The following is a 22,161-nucleotide window of genomic DNA, read 5'->3' on the forward strand; positions in this document are numbered from 1 at the left end:
AGGTACAGGCACGAGTGTCTACATTAATATAACATACCCGTTACCAAAAAAAACTTTGTTAGATATATTTACAAAATTACATAATTTTATTAGATAATTTATTTAGTCTGTAGATATTAATACTCCCTCCGTCCCGGTCATTTTTTTTTTTTTTTGGTAAAGGTTAAGTATATTACTAACAAAAGGTATAATACATCATCCGGGTACGGTACGAGTTCGAGGTATGTATACAATATCAAACACAAGATCAGCCTATGAACACTTAATAAATTTAAACAAAATCATTTCATCTTTTGTAGCCACGCATCTTCAACCCTGGTAATAGCATTACGATTTATGGACCAAAATCTTTTGGATACTTCCTGAATAATTTTTCTGACAACCACGCTTGGGCATGTAACATGTTGATAGACTCTAGCTCGATTTCTGACCTGCCATATCATGTACGTTAACATCACATGGCAAGCAACAACAACTTTCCTGATCAACAAACTGATTCTCCTTCCTTTGTTATACCAGCTGACAAGATCACTTGGGTCCAAGCTGATGGCCAAATGTTAATGCAACAGTTGAATGCAGGCCTTATTGAAGTGACACTGATAAAAAAGATGAGAATGATATTCAGGTGCCTCATCACAAAGATAGCAATTTATTTCTTGGTTGCAGCCCATACGCAAAATTCTATCTCTGGTCAGCAGTCTGCCAAGTGAAGCTGCCCAGAAAATGAATGTTGAAGTTTTTGGAATATTCAGAGCATTCCAACAAACTTTCTACCACCTGGCCTGTTGTTGAGGTGGTCTGGGCCAGGTGTAGCCTTCTTTGGGTGTATAATCAATAGGTTTGCCCAACCAATTATCATTCACATACGCAGGTTTGAATCCCTCAATGGTTTGTGCAATCTTTTTCCAAGACCAACTACAATCATTAGGTGGTGAGTAATTGGTCTAGTGAGTCCCTTTCATATAAACATGGTTGATCCATTTAACTCATAGATGGTCTTTCTTTGAGGCTATCTACCACACATAATTACCAAGAAGGGTCTTATTCCAGATTTTTGCATCCTTGATTCTTAATCCACCTTCTTTTTTTGATACACAACACTTATCCCAACTAACTGCAGGTGCTCTAAGATAGGAATTCTTCCAGAAAGTTCCTACATATCCCCATTGATTCTATTCATGATTCCACTAGGAATGAGAAATATGGAAGCCCAGTAAGAGTGCAAAGTCTGCAACACAGACGTCACAAGAGTAAGTCTCCCTGCATAATAGAGATGCTTTGAACCCCATGCTCTGATTCTTGCAGTAATCCTGTCTGTGCGTTTCCTTTCTTCATTTTTGGTGAGTTTTTTAGAGGATATAGGCACTCCTAAATATTTGAATGGGAGGGTGCCTACCTTGAAACCAGATATCTGAATTATTTCCTCAATTGTATGTGAACAACATTGAAGTAAATTTGAGATTTATCCTTATTGAGGCATAAACCAAAGGCAGCTGAGAAGGTTGCAAACGCTCTAAGAATCCACATGATGGACACATCACTCCCTTTAGAAAAAAGGAGGAGATCATCTGCAAATAGCAGATGGTTCAATCTAATGTGACCACATAGTGGGTGAAATCTGAAGTCTCTTTGCTGCCCAACAACAGTAAGGATTCTGGAAAGATATTTCATGCATAAGGTAAAGAGCAAGGGGGAAAGGGGATCCCCTTGTCTTAATCCTTTCTTGCCATGGAAGAAACCAAAGGAACTGCCATTGAGGGACAAGGAGTAAGTAGGAGATGTAACATAAGTCATTATCCAACCAATAAACCTCTGTGGCAACTGAAGAGCAGTTAACATCTGATGAAGGAAATTCCGCTCAACATTATCATAGGCTTTCTTTAAGTCAATCTTAATAAGGCAGCGAGGGGAAGCAGATTTCCAATTATATAACCTTACAATGTCTTGACATATGAGGACATTTTCAACAATTGTCCTCCCTTTCACAAAACCACCCTGGGTGGCATTCACTATCTCAGGAAGAACCTCCCCCAGTCTATTGCAAAGGAGTTTAGCTATGCATTTATATATGATGTTGCAGCATGCTATGGGACGAAACTCCATAACATTCTTTGGGTGAGATACTTTAGGAATAAGAGTAACGGTAGTAGTGTTAAGTTGCTTCAGAAGTTGCCCTGATCTGAAAAAACCCTTAACAGCCTCACAAATATCTCTACCAACAATGTCCCAGCAGTCCTTAAAAAATTGACTGGTGTATCCATCAGGTCCTGGACTTTTTAATGCAGGAATAAAAGATGCACTGTCTAATTTCATCATCTGACATTGGTTTCAGCAAAGAATTGACATGATGCTCATTTAGAAGGGGACCTGTTCTGACTGTAGGTTTATGCACTTTGGTAGTCTCCTTTATTATACCCAATAGATCAGTATAGTAATCCAAGAAGGCTTGCTCAATAGCCTGAGTTTCATGATGAGTTATGCCCTGGAAATCAGTAATTTGTAAGACCTTGTTATGAATATGCCTGGCTTTAATTTGATTATGAAAAAAGTTGGTATTCTCATCCCCTCCCTTAAGCCACTCAGTTTTGGTATTCTGCTGCAGGAAGCTAATTCTAGCTTTATTGAGTATAGCATAGGAATCAGCAGCCTCCCTCTCAGCTTGCAGGATGGTATGATCATGAGGATTCAAGTGCATTTTGGTTTGCAACTCATCCAGGACAAGCTTGGCAATATCAGTTGTCTTTTCAATGTTAGAGAACCTATTTTTATTCAACAACTAAAGGGGTTTTTTCAAGTTCCTGAGCTTTGAGATCACTTGATACATTTTAATCCCATGAATATTCCTATCCCATTCATGCTTGATAATATCAGTGAACTAAGGATCCATACTCCACATGTTAAAGTATCTGAAAGAGGTTTTCCTGACATGCACATCACTCCTTCTCAAAGTTCCCCTTATTCATAAAATAAGCATTGCAATCAGGATAAAGGGCCATCCAATCTATATTAATAAGACACCTATCAATCGTTGAAAAAACTCTAGTAGCAGGTGGTTGCTTATTGCTCCAAGTAAAGAAGGACCCTTGAGCATTGATATCAGTGACCTCACAATAATCCACACACTGCCTGAAATCTCTTATTTCATTCCATGACACTTCACTACCTAGCCTCTCATTATAATTCAGTAAAGCATTAAAATCTCCATATATACACCAAGGTTTAGTACATAAATCCTTCAGGTGATTAAGTTGCATCCATAATCTTTCTCTGTCACTATCAAAATTAGACCCATAAACCACGGTATACCAGAAGATGCCACCTGAGCTAATTTCTTTACCTCCACAGTAATTTGTTGGCTAGAGCTAGTTACTGGCAGGATAGAAAACAACTGAGGTATCCAAATTATCCCCACTCCCCCCACCCCAGGATGATGCCTATTATTATTCTAACCATGCCAATAATTTCCTAAGTTGTTAAGAACAGACTGAAAATCATTATCCTTTATTTTTATCTCAACTAATCCAAACAAGCCAACTTTATTCTGATTCAAAAACTTTATAATTTCTAATTGCTTATTTGGGTTATTCATACCTCTCACGTTCCAAAAACCTAGTTTATCCATTATCATCTCTTTGGTTGGTTCCACTCCCCTTTGCTACCTGCATTTCAGACTTATCTTTATCCTTATCTGGTGATGTAGCTTCCAGATAAGAAATACCAAGCTTAAGATGAAAAGAAACATTATGCTCCTGTCTAGCAAGTTGAATTATAGGACTAGCTGGTGTAGGTAGTATAGAAGAGTCATGTCTAGTAGGGCCACCAAATGGCGGAGTCTTGGGAGTCACTCCAGGAATAGGATTCTTTGGAGGACTAGCAGCCACTGGATTATTAACAGGTTTTACAGTTGGCCTCCAAACCTAAACTTGGCGTGGTGCAACGGCTTTTTTCCTGCACTCATCCTTTGTATGACCAATCCCCTTACAAGAACCACATACCACTGGCTTCCACTCATATTCCACACACACGCATATTTCTTGTCCCTTCTCATCCTTAAAATAGATCTTATCAGGGAATTCTTGGCCAACTTGAACTTCCACCATTAACCTGGCATATCCTAAACAGGTCTTGTCTAAGGTAGCACCATCAGCTCGCATATAAGTCCCAACTAAGGTTGCTAACTTAGCCAAGCATCCCCCCCCCCCCCCAGGATTTTAGACCAAGTCCACATAGACAAATCCATATAGCAGGTACAGATTTGACCGGTTCCTTAGCCATGGAAGTTGTTTCAGTCCCGGTCAATTGTTGTTCTTTGGTTTTGATAGAAAGATCAAGGAAAGAGGAGAGGGTTAATTATAAGATGACAAGTGGACCAAATTGAGTTTGAATGATCAAATTGTTCATCAAATGCAATCCTAAAATGGAAAGGACAACAAGTGACTGAGACACCCCAAAATGGAATAAAGCAACAAATGACTGAGACGGAAGGAGTAATATTTAAAATTATAATTATGTGAAATTTTATTTTCAATATTTATATATTTACTTAAATTGTAAAATATTTAATCCCGTGTAATTTTAAACAGGTGTAAAACTGGTAAGTGAAATACAAAAGTTTAAGTTGTATATTAAAATAAAATATATTATCTTTAAAATTGTTTTAAGTTGCGAGAAAAATATAGCATAACAAAGGTTAGCTGCATTTTTTATACTTCATCTCATCCACACCAATGGTAACACTTGTTTTTTTGGCACTATTTATGTTCGTGGAGAATCTTTGATACTCCCTCCATTCTCCTATAATGTTTCCATTTTCTATTTTGGGACAACCCACTATAATGTTTCCATTTGCTTTATTTCCTTTTATGGGTATCTAAAATGACCATTCTATCCTAATGTCACTTTAGTATTTACACATTTTACCCTCCATTTAACTCACCTAATCCCTCTTATATCTAATTTAACTCTCTATTTTAACCCTAATTACTCCCTCCATATTTATTCACTGCCTCCAAATTCATCCTCTCATCTATATCCCTACTCTCACCTATCCCTCCCACCACCTTTCGTTTCTCTCTTACCCCTCCACAAATCTCATAATCCGAACGATCCAAATTCCGACTAGCACCAACAAAACACTCCTAATTTCCCGACAGCACCACTACTCCGGCGAGTCAACCCACCACCCAAAAACCCCATCACCCACTCGTCTTTCTCCCCAACATCTGCACAAACGCTCTCCTTGTCCTCCAACCACCACCAACAACACCCACTTGTTTTTTTAGATTTTTCGTTGTATTTTTCCGATCTGTATTTTTTTAGATCACGTTTTTTAGTCTTTGTTGGAGGTGTGGGGTGGGGTTGGCGGCTAGCGATGGCGGCGAGGATGACGTTAGGTGGGAGAGGTTGATGGCCTTGTACCTTTCCCTTTTTAAAAAAATTTGAGCGGTTGTCAATGATGTTTTAATTTTGTTAAGCAATTTGGTGGGGGAAAACTAATCACTTCATTAGTTTTTTTTTTCCTAAAGACTAGCCCACATGTGTTTAATCCTTTGCTCCTTGGTTGTTGAGCCATTTACAAATGGGAACATTATTAGAAAATGGAGGGATTATTATTTTTAATCTATAAGACAGAATATAGTTATGTGAGATCTTGTTTGATTTTTTCGTCATGAATGTTATAAGAATATCAAATTTTTATAATTTTTAATGCAGCAAGTCTAATTGAAGACGGTCATATCCGTCACAAGCTGAAGACGGGTCAAGTAATATCCAAGTGGGTAGATAAGACAAAAGCAGAATGCCTGCATTCTGCTTTTGTCTTATCTACCCACTTGGATATTACTTGACCCGTCTTCAGCTTGTGACGGATATCCCCATATTTAATGAAAATTTGTGTTTTTAATAACGTGTAAATAAAGATATTTATGTTGCAAAATGTATCTCGCGACAGTACTACTGATACTGAAATTGGTGAGATCCGCAATGCCTATGGCCGAATCTATAAATAGATGTGATTGCCCAAGGTTAAGAATGTGTCCTAACCCAAAAAACATAAAACCTACTGACTAGTGAAAAGAGAGTCAGAAAACAAAAGGCTAAAGAATACCCTCAAAATGACATTGCCTGAAAGATTTGCTTTATCTCTAAAGGACAGCAGTCCAGAAAGATACATGAGTTTCACCGGACCCGATAAACTTCTCCAGTTCGGTCCCGATGAAGGAGTGTTAACCGAAACCGTCAATTTTGCATTGGAGGAGGCTCAAAATGGATTAGTCCACATCAGATCATCTTATAACAACCTATATTGGGTTAGGTATGTACAAACTATGAAAGTAGCTAGCAATACTACTTTTTAAAGGAGGAAGATAAACCCTTACTGACTAACTCTATTTCTAGACGATGGGCAACATTTGACCCTTGTGCTCACTAGTCGTCCATTATCTATGTAAAGTATAACACAAATTCTTATTATAAACGGGAGATATTCGTTTATAGATTATAGTTATAGATGGACCCCATATTCACCCACTTTAAAAGAAAGTTGCATGGTTGGCCCAAAAATATCACCACTATAAGCATATTTAACCCGTCTTTCACTTTAAACGGATATATCCGTTTACAGTGAAACTAATTAAAAGTATAATTTGTTTCGTTTTTATTTTTATTGAACTTAGTTTAATATATAATATATGGGTCTGTTGTACAATTCTACCCTACTGTAAAATCCTAATTGTGTGGTTGGAGATAAAAATGAAAAAAATCCTTTCATTAAACCTTTAAAGGGGTAGTTCCTTCCTCAATAATGTATTACCTCCACTTTCCACCCTTCACAACCATCGCTAACCACCAATCTTCTTCCATTTCTTCTTGTTTTAGCCTCTATTACTCCGATAATAATTACTCCCTCCCAAGCAAGCCCTATATGTTCAATTGAGATGGGATAATTATTACGGGAGTAGTGGAGGCTAAAATAAGAAAAAATGCGAGGAAATTGATGGTTAGGGGTAGTTATGGAGGGTGGAAATAGGAAGTGATGGCAGAATTATTACCTTTATATAAATTACTTAGGGAGGAGGTGGATTACTCCCTTAATAGAGGGAATAATTCCCTCAGTCTTCCTCTTAAGGTTTGCTTGAAATGATAATAATAATTAAGAGAGTAATAGAGCTAAAATGAACTAAAAAAATGGAGGGAAGGGATGGGGTTGGAGATAAAAATGGGGAAATATAGTGTAATAGTCACTCCATTAAGGGAGTAATTGTTCCCTATCTCCTTCCCCAAGTAATGCATTACCTCCTCCATATGGAGGTAATAATTCCTCCTCACCTCCTCTTTTCACCCTCCACAACCATCACAAACCACCAATCTCCTCCTATTTCTTCTTATTTTAGCTCTCATTACTCTCATTCACCCATTGTATACAGGGAAATAGAATCGGACGAACTACTAAGCGTGTCAGCACCAAAGCCCGTGGAAGACTCGACAAAAGTCGGTTGTACGTTGTTCAGGCCGAATGTGTACTCGGGCAATTGGGTGAGTTTTCAACATGTAAGGAGCCAGTTGAACGTGGTTGTTCAAAAAACTGAACCATACTATTTAACGGTAGCAAACGCTGCTCCATCTCAATTCTTTTTCTTCATTAACACACTCCTCTTGAAGCTTCCCAAACACGTGGCATTCAAGGGAGATAACGGCAAGTTTCTCAGTGCTTCCACCGTCAACAATCGGCCTTTCCTACAATTCCTTAATTTCGAAACTGCAATCGACAAAGCTACTGTATTTAAGACCTTTGTCACTAGAACTGGTGATGTTCGATTCAAGTCTCTCGCATTTGACAAGCTATGGAGGTCAGAATCATCGAAATGGGTTATGGCTGACTACGGGGATGAATCTTACAACGACCCTAACAACCCAGATACTTTATTCCAGCCTGTCATATCTATAGCAAGTGCTTTACAACAAGGAATTGCCCTGTGTTGTCGGGGTAACAACAACTTTTGTAAGAGACTGGATGAGGGAGGGATGAAAAGTTGCCTAGCAACCAAGGCAACCTCACAAAACGACAAATACGCATGCCTTGAAGCCATAGACCCCTCCGTCTACACTGTCAATGTTACAAGTTTCCGTCAAGGGTACACGCACAAAAGGGACAGCGCCAAGATAGTGGATCGTTGGGAGATCAGAAACGAAAGTAAAGAAGACCAGGAATTTGTTTTGAATGAGATGTGTTATTATAATAAGAGACTTGAATTTAGTAATGGCGTTACCCAACACGGTGTGTCAGGAAAGACCACCACCTTTAACAGTCGACTACCTTTCATCAACGAATACGGCCAGCTCGAGATCCCAGACAAGGTTACAACGATAACTAACCTGTCTTGGCGCCACATTCATGACCTTTCGGCCAAGAAGGAAGCTCGTGTAAAGGTGGTGGTGCCTGCAATGACTAAGTTAATAGGACGTCTGATGGCTAGAAATGCGGCGTGTGAGGTTCCCTTTTCTTACACCCAGATTGACCAGTTTGCTACTGTAAATTCTAACGACGGTGTGTTGAAAGGTGATTATACGTACACTGTCAAGGCTGAAATTATTGAATCTCAACCCCTTTAGCTGCTCCTCATCACGTCGGTATGAACTCTGATGGATTTGCTTCATCTGTTGTATCTCATCCAAGTTGGCGTTGCACCATGATTTAATTTTACTTTGTTGTGTGTTTTAATTTCAGTGTGTCCTTTAATTATAATAATAGGAGCATCTGCGTCGACGAGTATCACTTCAGCATCCTTTAAAATGGTGTTTTTTTTTCATTATGTGAAACAATTCGAGTGCCTTGTAATATGTTAAAATCCTATTGTACTTGTCGTTTAAGCTTTGTTTGAGATTATGTGTGGTTGGTATGATCATCTTTTCGAGAGCCACGATTTGAAAAAAAAAAAATGTCGAGTTTGGAACTCGTGACCGAAAGAGTTACTCAAAGTTTGTACAGTAAAAAAAACTGACATACAATACAATAACTCTCAGCCACAGGATCCAAATGCAACAATTTCAAATTTTTTTTTTCAATCGTAATTCTCGAAAAGATGATCGATTTGAAATAAAAAATTGTCATTTTCAGAACTAATAAACAAGAATTATGACCACTTAAAATCTTCCGAATAAAAAAGATGGGTATTTCATGCAAAGTGTCAAACATCAAGAGGTGTACAACCACATGAATTTTCCCTAAAAAACACAAACAAAGCCTATAAATACCGTTGATTACCTTTCACTTTCCTAGATACCCTCAACCAAACATCACCTGAATGAACTACGTAGTACTCCCTAACTCAAATCCAAAAAAAAACCATAAATTCAATTTTCCTCTCAAAAATAAAGGTGGCACCGGAATGTTCCGACTTAAAATGAGTAAGTAGCAAACTACCAAATGGGGAAGTTGGAAATGTCCCGTGAGGCCCCGAAGTAGTACCACCACTTTGTCAATAATGCAGAAGATGATCCTAAAAATGTCAACACTAACCAGTAGTATTCTCAAAATCTAAAATAATGGCAATGGTATTGAAACAGAGACAACAAACATCACACTTAGATATTCCAAGGCTAAAACAGTCTTACCTTGTATCGAATTTCTGTACACCAAGCCTGTAGAAAGTCATTGCCGCAATATATCAAATTCAGAACACATGAGGCAATAAATAGATGGTTGATACAAATATGTTTCCTGCAAGCTGCAGGGAGGGGAAATAATTTGGTACTTCGAACAGGGACTTGCTACATAATACAGGCTAACAATCGAGAAATATTCGGAAAAAAAAAAAATGAACGTACTTGAACATTCAGACTCAAATTACTTAAGATTTATACCTTGAACCTTTGGGGTCAAACAGCAGCAACCCTGCCTTAATCCGTCAGACAGTAACCCCCTACAACCCCTAGTCGCCACTATAGATATTTACATGTCAATTTTCTAACTTTCTCTATTATCCAATCATAGTATGGACAGTTTGGTATATATACGAGCCGATCATCATAACTCGAAATTGAAAATAAATCATTCAAATGCGATGCCCATGAAGTTGTCGTCGTCAAATAAGCTTTCAACGTCGATCATGTCGTCTTCAATTTCAATTGGGGAAGTTTCCAAGCCGCTTAAAATGCTACTGCGAGACTGTTTCTGTAGATCAATAATAGGGATTTGCCATGTGAGATGTCAAATTTGAGGTGCAAAGTGGCCAGCATGCAACAACAAAAAAAGTGAAGAAAGTAGAAAAGATCGCCACAAAGCAATTTGAACTACATTTAGTAATTAGTACTACAGTACTACTCATTAGTCATTACATAATTACATTTACATTATCCAGAGGGGACAAATTGAATTATATACTCTCATAGTATACTATAGCTTTAAAACGTTGGTATTATATATATAAATAGTTGTTCCGTAAACCAGAGGGGACAAATTGTATCTTTGGAGAAATCAATGGTCAAAGTTGAATCGATGACAAGACAATTGTGTATAATATAGATGAAACGAAGGTTGTATAGTACTTACTATTTACCCTATCCACTAATGCAAAAGCCTTCAAAATGTTGGTCATAGACAGAAGTACACAAAATCATGAACTGGATTTCTTTTAGCATAACTATCAGCTTCAAATAATGTTCAACATTGCAATCAAATAGACAAGACTTAACCGTCTAGCTGAACAAGAAAAATGGGATCGATTTTCCATTCCAAACAGAGACTTGAGACAAAAGAAACCTCAACAGAAGTATCATAAGCAGGGTTCCACTTACGTGGCCCAAACATTTTTTTTCTTCACCCAAAGACAGCAAAAAAAAAAAGCGACAGTTTTTTATCAAGGTGCAAAAAATATTTAAAAAATAAATAAATAAAAATGAGGAGCACGAACAACCTGTTTCTAGTAGCAAATTGTCACATTGTCGGTACCGAATCCACTTCTGGCACGTGTACAACATTTGACACTAATTTTAGACAAGCGCATCGACCAATAAATGTTGCTACTACTAAGGACAATATGATCCATACATTCTCCATCTCATAGTGAATTTCCCATTTAAATTTTTCAGCAGAGAGTGGTTGCTTTTAATTAAGAATTATTACATGATAGTACTAATCTACTATACGAGCACAAAAGGGCAGATAGATGTTGCTTTTACTGTGACAACATTAAAAATCAGTCACCCACAATAAAACATTTGTGGAAATTTAAAGTTGCTTTATTAATCTCTCTTAATATTGATAACCGCAAAAAGGATACCATACAGGAGAATTTATATCAAAAAGCTAACAAGCTAAAAATGATGATCAATCTTGGGAAGTGATACCTGATTTTTCTGGAACCCTTCTACAGCAGTCAGGAGCCTTCGATACTGAGCTCTGCCCTCAGGATACTGGACCATCGATTTCACCCTAACAAGGGCTTTCTGTAGCCGTTCTTCAGTTTGCTTTCTTCCTTTCTTCAGATAATCATAGTCATCATCTTCTAGAGGCTTACTTGTTTCGATGGGTTCTTTGAGTGCATCAGGACGGAACCCACGTAGGCCCGTTCCTTTCCGTCTCCATCGCAAAATCACTTTCTCAAGTATGCCCACAGACCAAACAACTGTTTTGTATCGCTTCCTCACCTGGTGACCTCTTACATGGGCCTTTAAAAAATACAAGTCATATTAGATATGCTTCATAATAGACTAACAGCCCACAAACTACGGAGTGTGGCTGACAAGGAACTCCTAATATTTCAACTGTGGTAACTAAACCAAAATCCCAAGCATGTCAACACTCAGCACAAACTAATACACTAGTTAATGACTGTATATCAAATTCACATGAATCTTCATGAAATTCCCTTGTTCCTCACCCTCAAATGTCAAAAAAGATACTCTATATAACATCATTTAACAACTATAGAAGACAAATGAAACGTTAAGGAGTGGGCAAAATAACACACCTGAATTTTAACAACTCTTTCACGGATGATTAAAAATTCTCTTCTCTTTTTCCAACCACGGTACTTCTTCTGAATTTGAACGGCAGCAGAGTGCTCATAAGAATTCCCAGGTTTGTGAATCTTGGATGATAGAATTGAGAAAAGGCGTTCATCTGACAGCAACGAATCACCACCACCACCAGAAGAATCATTACTTTGCTTCCTCTGAAATGATTGCATCCTGAAAACTTGATGGATGCGACCAGCAGCTTGGGTGGCATTACAAACAGCTGCCAAGGAATCCTTCAGTGACAAATCTGACCAATCACATTCATCACCAGGAGTCGCCGCCTTCTCTCTTATTGTCTGTACAGCTTTACTAATAGAACTTTCAAGGGTACCATCTAAGTTGTGTTCACTCATTGTGAGTGTTTCTAAGTGTGCAGTCAAGGAGTGCTCTGCAAGGAAACCGGATATTCCCTTGTATTTATTCGCTGAAGCAAGATCAGCCGCTGTTCTACCCAAAGGAAATTCTGGTGAAGGATCTGTTAGTGCTCCCGATGCAGCACCTAGTGTAATTAAGAGAGCAATAGTCTTCTCTCTGATATTCATTTGAGACAATGTTAGAGTGGAGATGATGCAATGGTAACTGGGATGATTTATGGCAGTACACTATCTTATGAGGTCAACTATTTAGGGCATCAACAATGATTGCATTTTAGATCCACTACTCCTTATAAGGGAGCTTCTTCCAAAGAACTCTTGAGAGGTTTTTCCGTTGTTGATTGGAGTTTTTAGCAAGATTGATTTCTTATTTAGGCAGCAATAGTAGAAGTTTGAAGGAGCTCCTACCATTGTTGTTGCCCTTAAAAGGCTTCACGGTCTCAACAGTGAAGTTGTTGCAAATATGCAACAATTAAAAGGAATCTACAATGCAAATTCCAAACCAATGTGCTAAAAGAAGATGAACAATAAAGTACGCAGGTGCCTATATGATTTACCTGCCAAACGATGCAGCCCAGTGAAGTGCAGTCCATCCATTTATATCACGGAAATTCACACTAACACCAGCAGCTAAAGTAGGCGGTATTATCCAATCATAACCAAGTGCAGCGGCACAATGCAGCAGCCCTTGTCCCTCTTCATCGAGTATATTGGGTCCCTTCCCGTCTTCACAGACCTTGTCAAGCAGCCAATAGAGCAAGTTTTCCTTCAGATGGTTTTGAACGCCCAAACACAGCTCATCCTCCATTAACAAGAGAATTCTGTTCACAACTGGCTGTCGCCTGATGTAATGGTAAGAATCCAAATCGACTGGAGATCTCATCGATAATAGCCTTTCAAGCTGCAGAAGAAGCTGCTTCTCCTTCACATCAATGCTAACATTTCTGCTGTTGACATCCAGACACTCTACCAAAAATTCAAATTCTCGCACTTGACTACAAGCAAATCTGTTCGCACGTGTGACATAAAATGGGAAACGTCCAGCTTTGTGCGGTGGAGCATAGCAACAAAGAACACCATTACCTAGAACTTCAGCTGGCACCTCCACTTCCCCAAACATACATGACCAGTTAAATTTGGAGACCTCAGATGGGCTCACTAAAAATTTTCCAGTGATCAGAACCTACCATTTAGTACAAACAGAGAGTGGAACCACAATTAGTGAGAAAAACAATTATATAAATAAAACCCTAAATAAATAGATAGATAAAAACTAGGTAAACTAAGTCGTTCACCAGTAGTACAGCATCCAAGAGTCTATGTGCGCAAAATTTACCTTGGTTTCAGATTCCATGGAAGCGCAACTTGGTGAAAAGTCATAAATGTCAAAGAGCTGATCTTGACCGATTGAGGGACTCATTGAATAATTCTCCAATTGTATTGAAGGATCATTAACATCACTAGCTGTATCAATATTCTGCCAGGACAGATTGGAGGATGACTTGAAATTTAAGTCATCTACACCATCTAGTTCCTTGGTCATCCATTTCGAGAAACTGTCGACTTTCTGCAGGCCTTCCTCTGACTTAACAGTTCCAAGCCGTGGCTGCTTTGAATAAGACAAAATATTTGAAACGTAAGGAAATTCCATAATTGGAAGTTCTTTTGGATTGCTCCTCTGACAACAAAAATTATGCCCATTAAGATGCAAACAATTTATACAGTTAAATGTGGAATTGAAGCTACAGTTCTACAACCGAACGACTCAAATTCATACACTCAAACCATTTCAGCTAGAATTTTCTTTTCTTAGGCTCACAAGGAGCCAAAATAAGTAGATGGATGCAGTTAGGTTCCAAACCTACATCTTCAGTAGTATCTAATCTATCACGATTTCAGCTGTTAACCACAGGAAAAAAAGTATTAGTGAGATGACAAATAGAACTGTGTGTAGAGATTAGCTTGCAGACTACACCTTTCTGAGCTCTGGCACTCAAGCAGGTGTATGCGGAATAAGTACTTACAAACTGGTACTTTAAACTACAAACTGTTAACTTCCCAGCCTTTTTGTTAAACATCTCATAACTACCAGCAGGAACGCTCATAACAACCAGCAGGATTAGTATTCATGGACAAGGAGATCAACTCCATCAATTACTAATTGGTCAATTCAACTACAAACTGCCAACTTCCCAGCCCTCTTGTAAAGCATCTCATAAGTACCAGCAGGAAGGCTGATGACGTGTTTAATACATTGTATCCGTATATCTTAAAAGATACTCCCTCCGTCCTGCCTTTGGTTTTGGCACAAAGACCAAGGAAAGAGGAGGGGGCCAATTACTAAATGACAAGTGGACCAAATTGAGTGTGAATGATCAAATTGTTCATCAAGTTCATTCTTAAAATAGAAATAACAACAATTGACTGAGACACCCCAAATTGAATAGGACAACAAATGACAAGGACAGAGGGAGTAGTACTCAAGACAAGGCATGGCCAAGAGACATCCAAAGAACTGTAATAAGAAATCACCTGCAAAATGTGCGTAGCTAAAGATCCCCCTGAACTAGAATTGATCACAAAGCCATCATCTAAAAGTTGGCTGAGATTTTCATCATAATCTCCAGTGTTTCCAACTGAGAGAGTAGAATGAATAACAGGCTGAGAGGGTAAACCTCCCGAGTTTCGTGTAGACTGCTCAAATACTTCCTCCCAGCTTGCCAAATCGAGGGTCGTAAATTGATTTCTGTCATCATATACATTTTCTTGTTGAGAAAGTGCCACATAATTTAATGCAGGGTCTGAAAGCTGTGCCCTTTTGTACTCATCTGGAACCAAGAAAAGTAAAGAAAATAAATTGAATGCAGCCAAACCAGATTAGAGATTAGCATCAGTTCTGGGAGTGAACAAATAGACACTGAACCATACTGGTGGTAGGCAGAAAGTTAGCGCACAGTAAGCCACTCCTGTTGTTTTCAAAATTATCTTGTCCATGTGGGAAGTTTGGAGATGACGGATACTTGGACATAGCTTGATAATTATCCTCTGCACCATGACAGCTCGCATACTTAAAATTCATTACAGATTAATTTGAACATCTAAAGATAAAGAAGTTCGAGCTTTTTTTGTGTGTGTGTGTGTGTGTGTGTGTGTGTGTGTGTGTGTGTATGTGGATGGGGGGTGGGACATAAGTGACGAAATTAGAAGTTGCTTGAAATAACGTTTTAAAGGAGTAGAAAGGAAGAAATTACCGGATTCAAAGTCTTCATATGCAGAAGTTAAAGTGCTAGCTGCACTTGGTGAACCAGCATTACCGCCAAAAGCGTCATTGTAACTAGTTGAGACACTACTTGACAAAGAATTACTTGTTGGGGAACCTGATAACATAGATTCTACACCTCTACTGCCACACCTATTGCCCTGCTGTTTAATTGCACAAAAGGGCAAAGAATGGAAAAGATAGTATGAGTTACAAAAGATCCCAGGAAACAATGGAACTTAACTACATTAACGTAGACAAAAATCCGTAAGAAGTGGTGAGATTTAGGATGAGAAGAGTACTGCTAAAAATTAAGAACCTAGCGGCATAATCTAGAAGCACGTGGTAAACCAACGACAGTACAGTTTGTAATAGCACTCTGTTAGTAACAAAGATGCAGATGTCAGGAATATAGTGAAGTAGGATTATACTCCTATCCAATTTATAGTTGGAACTTTATCCAGAAGTGTGAAGCGCCACTGATGAAGGAAAGAGAGCAGGACTAACAGTGAGAATGTCGCTAAAATTTCCAACACACAGAAGTCCCTAACATCTTTTCTCCTTCTCCTGGTGTATCCTCACGCAGTTGCCTGGGAGTCAGAGACATATTTCTGTTCATAGATCATATTTTATGGCAAAATAACACAGATAACTTTTTGATTGTTGCCATGTCAATGCTGATGCTCAAAGCATCAAGCCTCCTACCAGAGATCCTGCCGTTGTAACTTGTAAGAGCAAGTATACGATAGCCCCTACAGTCCTCAACAGCCTAATCGGGCCACGGCTATAAAGAAGATATTAATCTACCAAGGAGATTTTGATTTGTTCAATTTTGCTTGTAAGGGTGGAGCTAGAAAGGCGGGGAATGGTGGGGTAAGAAATAGTTGGATTCGTCCAAGCACGAAGCTATTCTCGATGCGCCATGCTGAAAATTGCCTTGAGAATTGCATCAACGCGACTTGACACTATAAAGAAGCACGTCCAATTTACTAGACCATTTTGCTATATTTCATCATAATCCCAAGCCAAAGAATAGAAAGCTTTTGGTTGCATGGAAATATAAAAGAGACAGAACAATACATCATTAACCGACTCCTGCAAATGGCAAGGTAGGGGGGCTAGATGTAAGCAACTATACCCCAATGTTTACAATACCGAGAGGTTGTTTCCGGATGACCCGAAATGGAATTTGCATCGAGAATCACATCAAATCACTGCTAGTTAAAAGGAAATACAACCAGTTTCATGAGTCATTTTACTTTATTTCATCAGAATCTGGACAAAAGAATAACGAGTTTTGGGCGCCATTGGAAATGGAAACATGGGGCAATATGCACCTAAAAATGGTACTCCGTCCACCTAAAAATGGTACTCCGTACCCTTCACTCTATACACTAATAAATGGTTGTCAAGGAAAATGAATATAAAACACTAATAAACGGTAAATGACCTAATTAATGGAAACCCTTAGTAACAAAAGTAATTAACTCAAAACAATGCATTCCCACTGCCACCATCAAACCTTGTCCCACCACCGTAAAAACCTCCCGAGCTACAATATCGTCATTGCGCCACCACCACACTCCCACCACATCGCCAAACCACAGAAACTACTTGTCGGATCACGCTGCCATCACAACCTACTACAGTCCAACCACCCACAACCAAACCCACCACCGCCAGTATCGCACAAACCACCACTTTGAAAGCGATAATGACCATCACTTGAGGCGCATTAGGCCGGATAACACAATGGTGGAGGCAGTTTTATTAAATTAAATGTCTCACCTAATAGATCTGGGTTTAAGGTCAGAGAAAAAACGGTTTGCTTTTGGGTAGGAAGGAAATCGAAAAACAAGAAGAAGATGGGGCGACGACACCGGTCACGGTGGCGTGTCCAGCTCGGTCATGGTGGAGCGCCGAGTCGCCGGTCACGGTTGTGTGCAGAGTTGTTGAGGGGGTGACGGTGGATACTGATGGGTGGGGGGTACATGCCACTACATGGTATGGTGGATAAAGGATAGGTGGGGTTATGAAATGGAGTTGGGAGTAGTGGTAGTTATAGATTACTAGTAGAAAATAAGTTGTGTTTAGTCCCTTAATTTTTGCCATATAAGGAAAGTTATCAAAGGGAGGAACACAAAGATGTGTCCCAAAAAGGAATAGGGGAGGAACATTGTGATGTGGAGGGAGTATTAGATACCGAAGAAGCAAAGCCTTGATCTAACAAAAGAAAAAAAAAAGAAAAATCAACATACCTTAACCTCCAAGTAGTGCACAAAAACTATATGCATGTACTCCCTGCAAAATTCATGTGCCTTGTAAGGAACAAACAGAGATGTCTCAAACTAAATTAGCTTTCCAATAAAATGTGTGACATAAAGTAGTTAATTTAGTCATACTCTTCCAGCAACCAATAGGTGCGCCGTTGAAAACATTCGTTGTCTTCACCATGGGCATAGTAGCAGTGCAACACGTCAATACTTCCAACCTATTAATTCATAAAGCATGAGAACATCCAAATGAGCCATAACTATTTTACATATCCCTATATTTAGTATTGCTCCTAAATAATTGTTTGATACCATCAGTATGAGGTCCTTTGTTTTGTAATTAAATTAGGGTAGGAAAGCTTAAAGAATAGAAACTGATAGATTCTAATGCACTTCAACTCTAATGCACTCCAACAATAGAATACAGCTACAAATCAAAGTGAAAAAGAAAAGGAGACACTTATTATCACAACTTACCTTAAGCTTTTCATGAGCTTCCTTCACCGTCTTTCCATCCTTCTTCTTTCTCCAATTATGGAAATCCTTCCTGAAGTACCTCAAAACCTTCCGATCAAAAAGAAAGAGTGAGCCACCTGAGAAAAAGATGTGCATGTCAAGAAAATGTTAGCAATATGAGAGGCAGAAGGAATGTCCATAAGAACTCTTAATTTTACAATAGTTATACGCCGATACAAGTTTAAGTTAACATGACTAAGAAAAAGAAATCATCTATATGTACACAATAAACATCATGTGAGATCCATTGTTGATCAAGTTTTGACTAACAACTTGGTTGGTTTCAAATATAAATGAAGTTTTTGTTGTGGAAGAGGATATTTGTGAGTTTACAAGATCATGAATTAATTTATAATAGTTGAAACTTGAACAGCACCAAGTGTCAACATACAGCATTCAGACTATCAAGCGCATACCCCTAGCCCAGCCGACATGCTCACATACAAATGGCAGGATTTTTAAAAAATATAAACCGAGGGAATGAATGTGCATATGACTAACAAAGCTTGTAGGTATCATTCATGCGAAAGCAATTAGCCAAAAATTTGACAGAATCTTACTTGGAGGCCGATTTGGTGGTTCTGAAGATATCTGGAACTTTTGAAAATTCCTTAAAACTTCACAAATTTCAGCCGGTCGCAACCATCGATGTTGAGCTTCAAGCTGTAATTGCTGTAGATCTACATGGTTCGAGTAAATACAGAAATTGAGCATTGGTTATTGAAACTCAGGATGAAACGCATTCAAGTTTATAGCACAAAGCCCCTACACAGTTACACTAGAAATTTGCATGGATAAGAAACTAAAAGGGCTGCAAATTGTATTTACTGAAAATCAGAACAAACATACGTTATAGGAACAACAGTTAATATAACATATTATAAGCAGCAACGAAAAGTCGAAAACAACAAAATGAAGAACAAGTTACGGGAAATTAAATTGAAAAGCATCACAGAAAACAACTTCAAATGAAACTAGGCAACTACCAACATTTTGCTCTCCAATTAATTTATTGATCAAGTGCTTCCGACAACCCTAAAAAAACCAACATAAATTGCCGAACAGGAACAACCATAGCTTGCCTTAACAGCCAACCGCCAACATATATATACATTCCGGTAGGTGGAAACCATGGTATTAATTATTAAATCAATGTCACAACACCGTAACTCAACCGTTCTGTAAAAGTTTTGAAGATCAATGGAGTACATTTTAAGGCGATATGGGTCGTATTTAGACAGATTAAGCGGCAAATGCTGACACTGCAACCAAGACCGAAATTGAGATTTACACTTTGGTAGAGCAACAATTCCAATGAGTAAATTATTTCAAAATGAGTTGAAAATCATATTCAGTAACGCATCAACAGTAAAGCAATCCTTCGATGTAGTTCTACACGCAATTTTCATCTCAAGTCATTCAAAAACAGCCTCTTTGTGTTTTACTAACACAAGGGGAAAGGCTGTCTACATCCAACTCACCCCTACCCTGCAATTTGCGGGAGTCATTAAGGCACTCGGCTAGGCTTTTATCCTTGGGCGAAAAAAGTGCAAGACTGCGAAACAGTGTGGAAATGTGAAGCGCCGAAATAAATTGACTTGAGCCAATTAAAAAAGTCTAGAATAGAGAAATACCGAGTCAAAATCTAGACACCGAATGCAATAATATAGTAAAATCGCGGTATAAACAACCAAACAATTCTTAATTATCGCTTCAATTATAATTGTTAATTAATAAAAGCAGAATTAAATAAAGTATGTTAACAAACTACTCCTACTTGGTCTAAATCTTGACTAATCAAAGCAATCAATCAATTACTCACTCAAAATCCACTCATTTACGTAATCGCTGACTTATAATCATAATAATGCATCAAAGATAACAAAATTGCGAAAACAAGCACAAATTGCAATTACTAACAGCATAATTGAGCATGAAACAAAGCCAAAAAAATTATTTATTCCGTCATTAAGAATATAAAAAAGGTAAATAAATAACTGAGACGGAGAGAGTAGGTGAGAGCTGAGTTCATACCTAGACGAATACCGGCAGCCATAGATCCTCCTCCCCTATCCGCCATAAATATCGAAACGAGACAAGATAAAGTGTTTGGATTAAGTAGAAGATATTTGAAAAGAAGCGGAAGAAGCAAGAGGAGTTGATTCAAGGAGGAATGTTGGTCAGATATTTTATGGAAATTAAGTAGTACTAGTAATAGTAAGAGAGGGAAAAGTAAATAAAGGTACAAAAATAGGAAGAGTTGGAAAGGAGAAGGAAATGGGGAGGAAGGAAAGGTGAAAAAGGGAGAAATGTTACAGTGAGTTTTGTATTTATAGGAGTAGAAATGTTGAATGTAGTACGGAGTAGATGAATTATTTGGGGGAGGTGGATAGAGTATAGTTTACTCAGCTTTTTAACCCACGTGACTACAGATCACGTTGATTTCTTTTGTTTATGCTACAGTCTACACCGTTGTCTAGTTGTCTAGTTGTGTTCACTGCGCAAGGCCCGGCCTTTATATAATTTTTTTATTTTTTATACCCCGTGCAAGGCCCGGCCTTTATATAATTTTTTTATTTTTTATACCCCGTTGTTGGTAAGAAAAGACATACGGAGTTACGGATTTAGAGCATCGACATTGAAGAGTATGTACTCTCCTCTTATTTTCTCCCTTTTCCACTATCTTTTTTACACCTCACATTTTCTATCATCCAACTTATTTTCCACTATCTTCATCCTCCTCCTCCTTTTCTTCTATTTTTTTCCCATATTAAAGAGGATCTTATTTACTTCCTCATTCATATTTTAATTATTACTTTTTAATAATAGTGGATATGATTTTTTTTTTAACTATTATTAAATACAAATTAATTAGGTTCATACAAATTAAATGAAAAATTGAGTTAGTATTTTTATAATTTGGATTATTACGATCTATAATTAAGATTTTTTTTCCTAACGAAAATAAATAAGAAATAATTTCGTGACACAATATGGGATGAATATTTGATACTTATTTATAGAAAAAAAAATGTAGACGTTGGATTAGTTGAGAATTTTTAATTTAATGCATGTAAATTTATTACCATGCAATTATACAAAAAAATGTTGGATTGAATAAGGCATGTAAAACCAAGCATATGGGTATGGGTATGGGTATGCAGAAAAACAAGAATTCCATGTAACTTGCAAAGTATGCACATTTTTTTAATGAAAATCATATAAAATAAAATCCATATGCATCAATTTCATAGGGTAGTGGGCACTTAGGCCAAGGTTGTACTTTCTCTAAAAATAGAGGAAGTCTTCCTCTTCCTCTTTCAAAGAGGATGTGAAAATTAATCCCACATTGAAGAGGATGTCCTTTTTAAGGAGATAGGGTGCTAAGAGGATTTATCATCCTCTTCAATGTGGGTGCTCTTAATGTATATCGGATCCTGCTCAAATTCTGGGATTCAGATTCAACATTCAAGTATCCAACGGATTGAATCTGGATCGCAATGTTTTGGATCCAGTGGGTATAAATGTGGATCGGATCCATATGCGTAGAAATGAATTCGGATATGGATCCATATGGTCGAGATCCAGATCCTCCCCTAGATCAATTTTTATTCTATTTTTAAATGAAAATTAAAAAAGAAGTTATAGAAATAGTAAAATTATACTCCTATCTTTTTTTTTTTCAAGTTTTTTCATCAACTAAACTATGATTTTTTTCTTA

The 22,161-nt window shown here is 37.9% G+C and overlaps 3 protein-coding genes across 6 annotated transcripts; 1 reads left to right on the plus strand and 2 right to left on the minus strand.

Moving 5' to 3' along the window:
• Positions 1–2,933: 2,933 nt before the first annotated feature.
• Positions 2,934–4,154, minus strand: LOC141600798 (uncharacterized). The gene is made up of 4 exons (XM_074421049.1): positions 3,983–4,154; positions 3,660–3,880; positions 3,451–3,541; positions 2,934–3,337 (listed from the first exon to the last, which is right to left on the minus strand). The coding sequence occupies exons 1-4, from the start codon at positions 4,152–4,154 to the stop codon at positions 2,934–2,936; spliced, it is 888 nt and encodes a 295-aa protein (XP_074277150.1).
• A 1,880-nt stretch (positions 4,155–6,034) lies between these two features.
• LOC141602563 (uncharacterized) lies at positions 6,035–8,791 on the plus strand. The gene is made up of 2 exons (XM_074422783.1): positions 6,035–6,313; positions 7,425–8,791. Exons 1-2 carry the CDS (start codon positions 6,114–6,116, stop codon positions 8,608–8,610), a joined length of 1,386 nt encoding a protein of 461 aa, XP_074278884.1. The 5' UTR covers positions 6,035–6,113; the 3' UTR covers positions 8,611–8,791.
• Positions 8,792–9,673: 882 nt separating this feature from the next.
• On the minus strand, positions 9,674–20,780 carry LOC141599479 (calmodulin-binding transcription activator 2-like). 4 transcript variants are annotated; one of them, XM_074419502.1, is made up of 13 exons: positions 20,475–20,780; positions 19,001–19,120; positions 18,402–18,517; positions 18,054–18,142; positions 17,910–17,952; positions 15,644–15,815; positions 15,321–15,437; positions 14,925–15,220; positions 13,729–13,998; positions 12,950–13,575; positions 11,970–12,549; positions 11,347–11,667; positions 9,674–10,171 (listed from the first exon to the last, which is right to left on the minus strand). In XM_074419502.1, exons 1-13 carry the CDS (start codon positions 20,518–20,520, stop codon positions 10,049–10,051), a joined length of 2,919 nt encoding a protein of 972 aa, XP_074275603.1. In that variant the 5' UTR covers positions 20,521–20,780; the 3' UTR covers positions 9,674–10,048. The 4 variants fall into 4 exon arrangements, with proteins under 4 accessions (XP_074275603.1, XP_074275605.1, XP_074275602.1 ...); XM_074419504.1 differs by having other exon boundaries at positions 15,644–15,812; positions 20,475–20,738; XM_074419501.1 differs by having other exon boundaries at positions 13,729–14,001; positions 20,475–20,738.
• Positions 20,781–22,161: the final 1,381 nt, after the last annotated feature.

The sequence above is a fragment of the Silene latifolia genome, chromosome 9 (assembly GCF_048544455.1).
Source record: "Silene latifolia isolate original U9 population chromosome 9, ASM4854445v1, whole genome shotgun sequence".
Lineage (NCBI taxonomy): Eukaryota > Viridiplantae > Streptophyta > Magnoliopsida > Caryophyllales > Caryophyllaceae > Silene > Silene latifolia.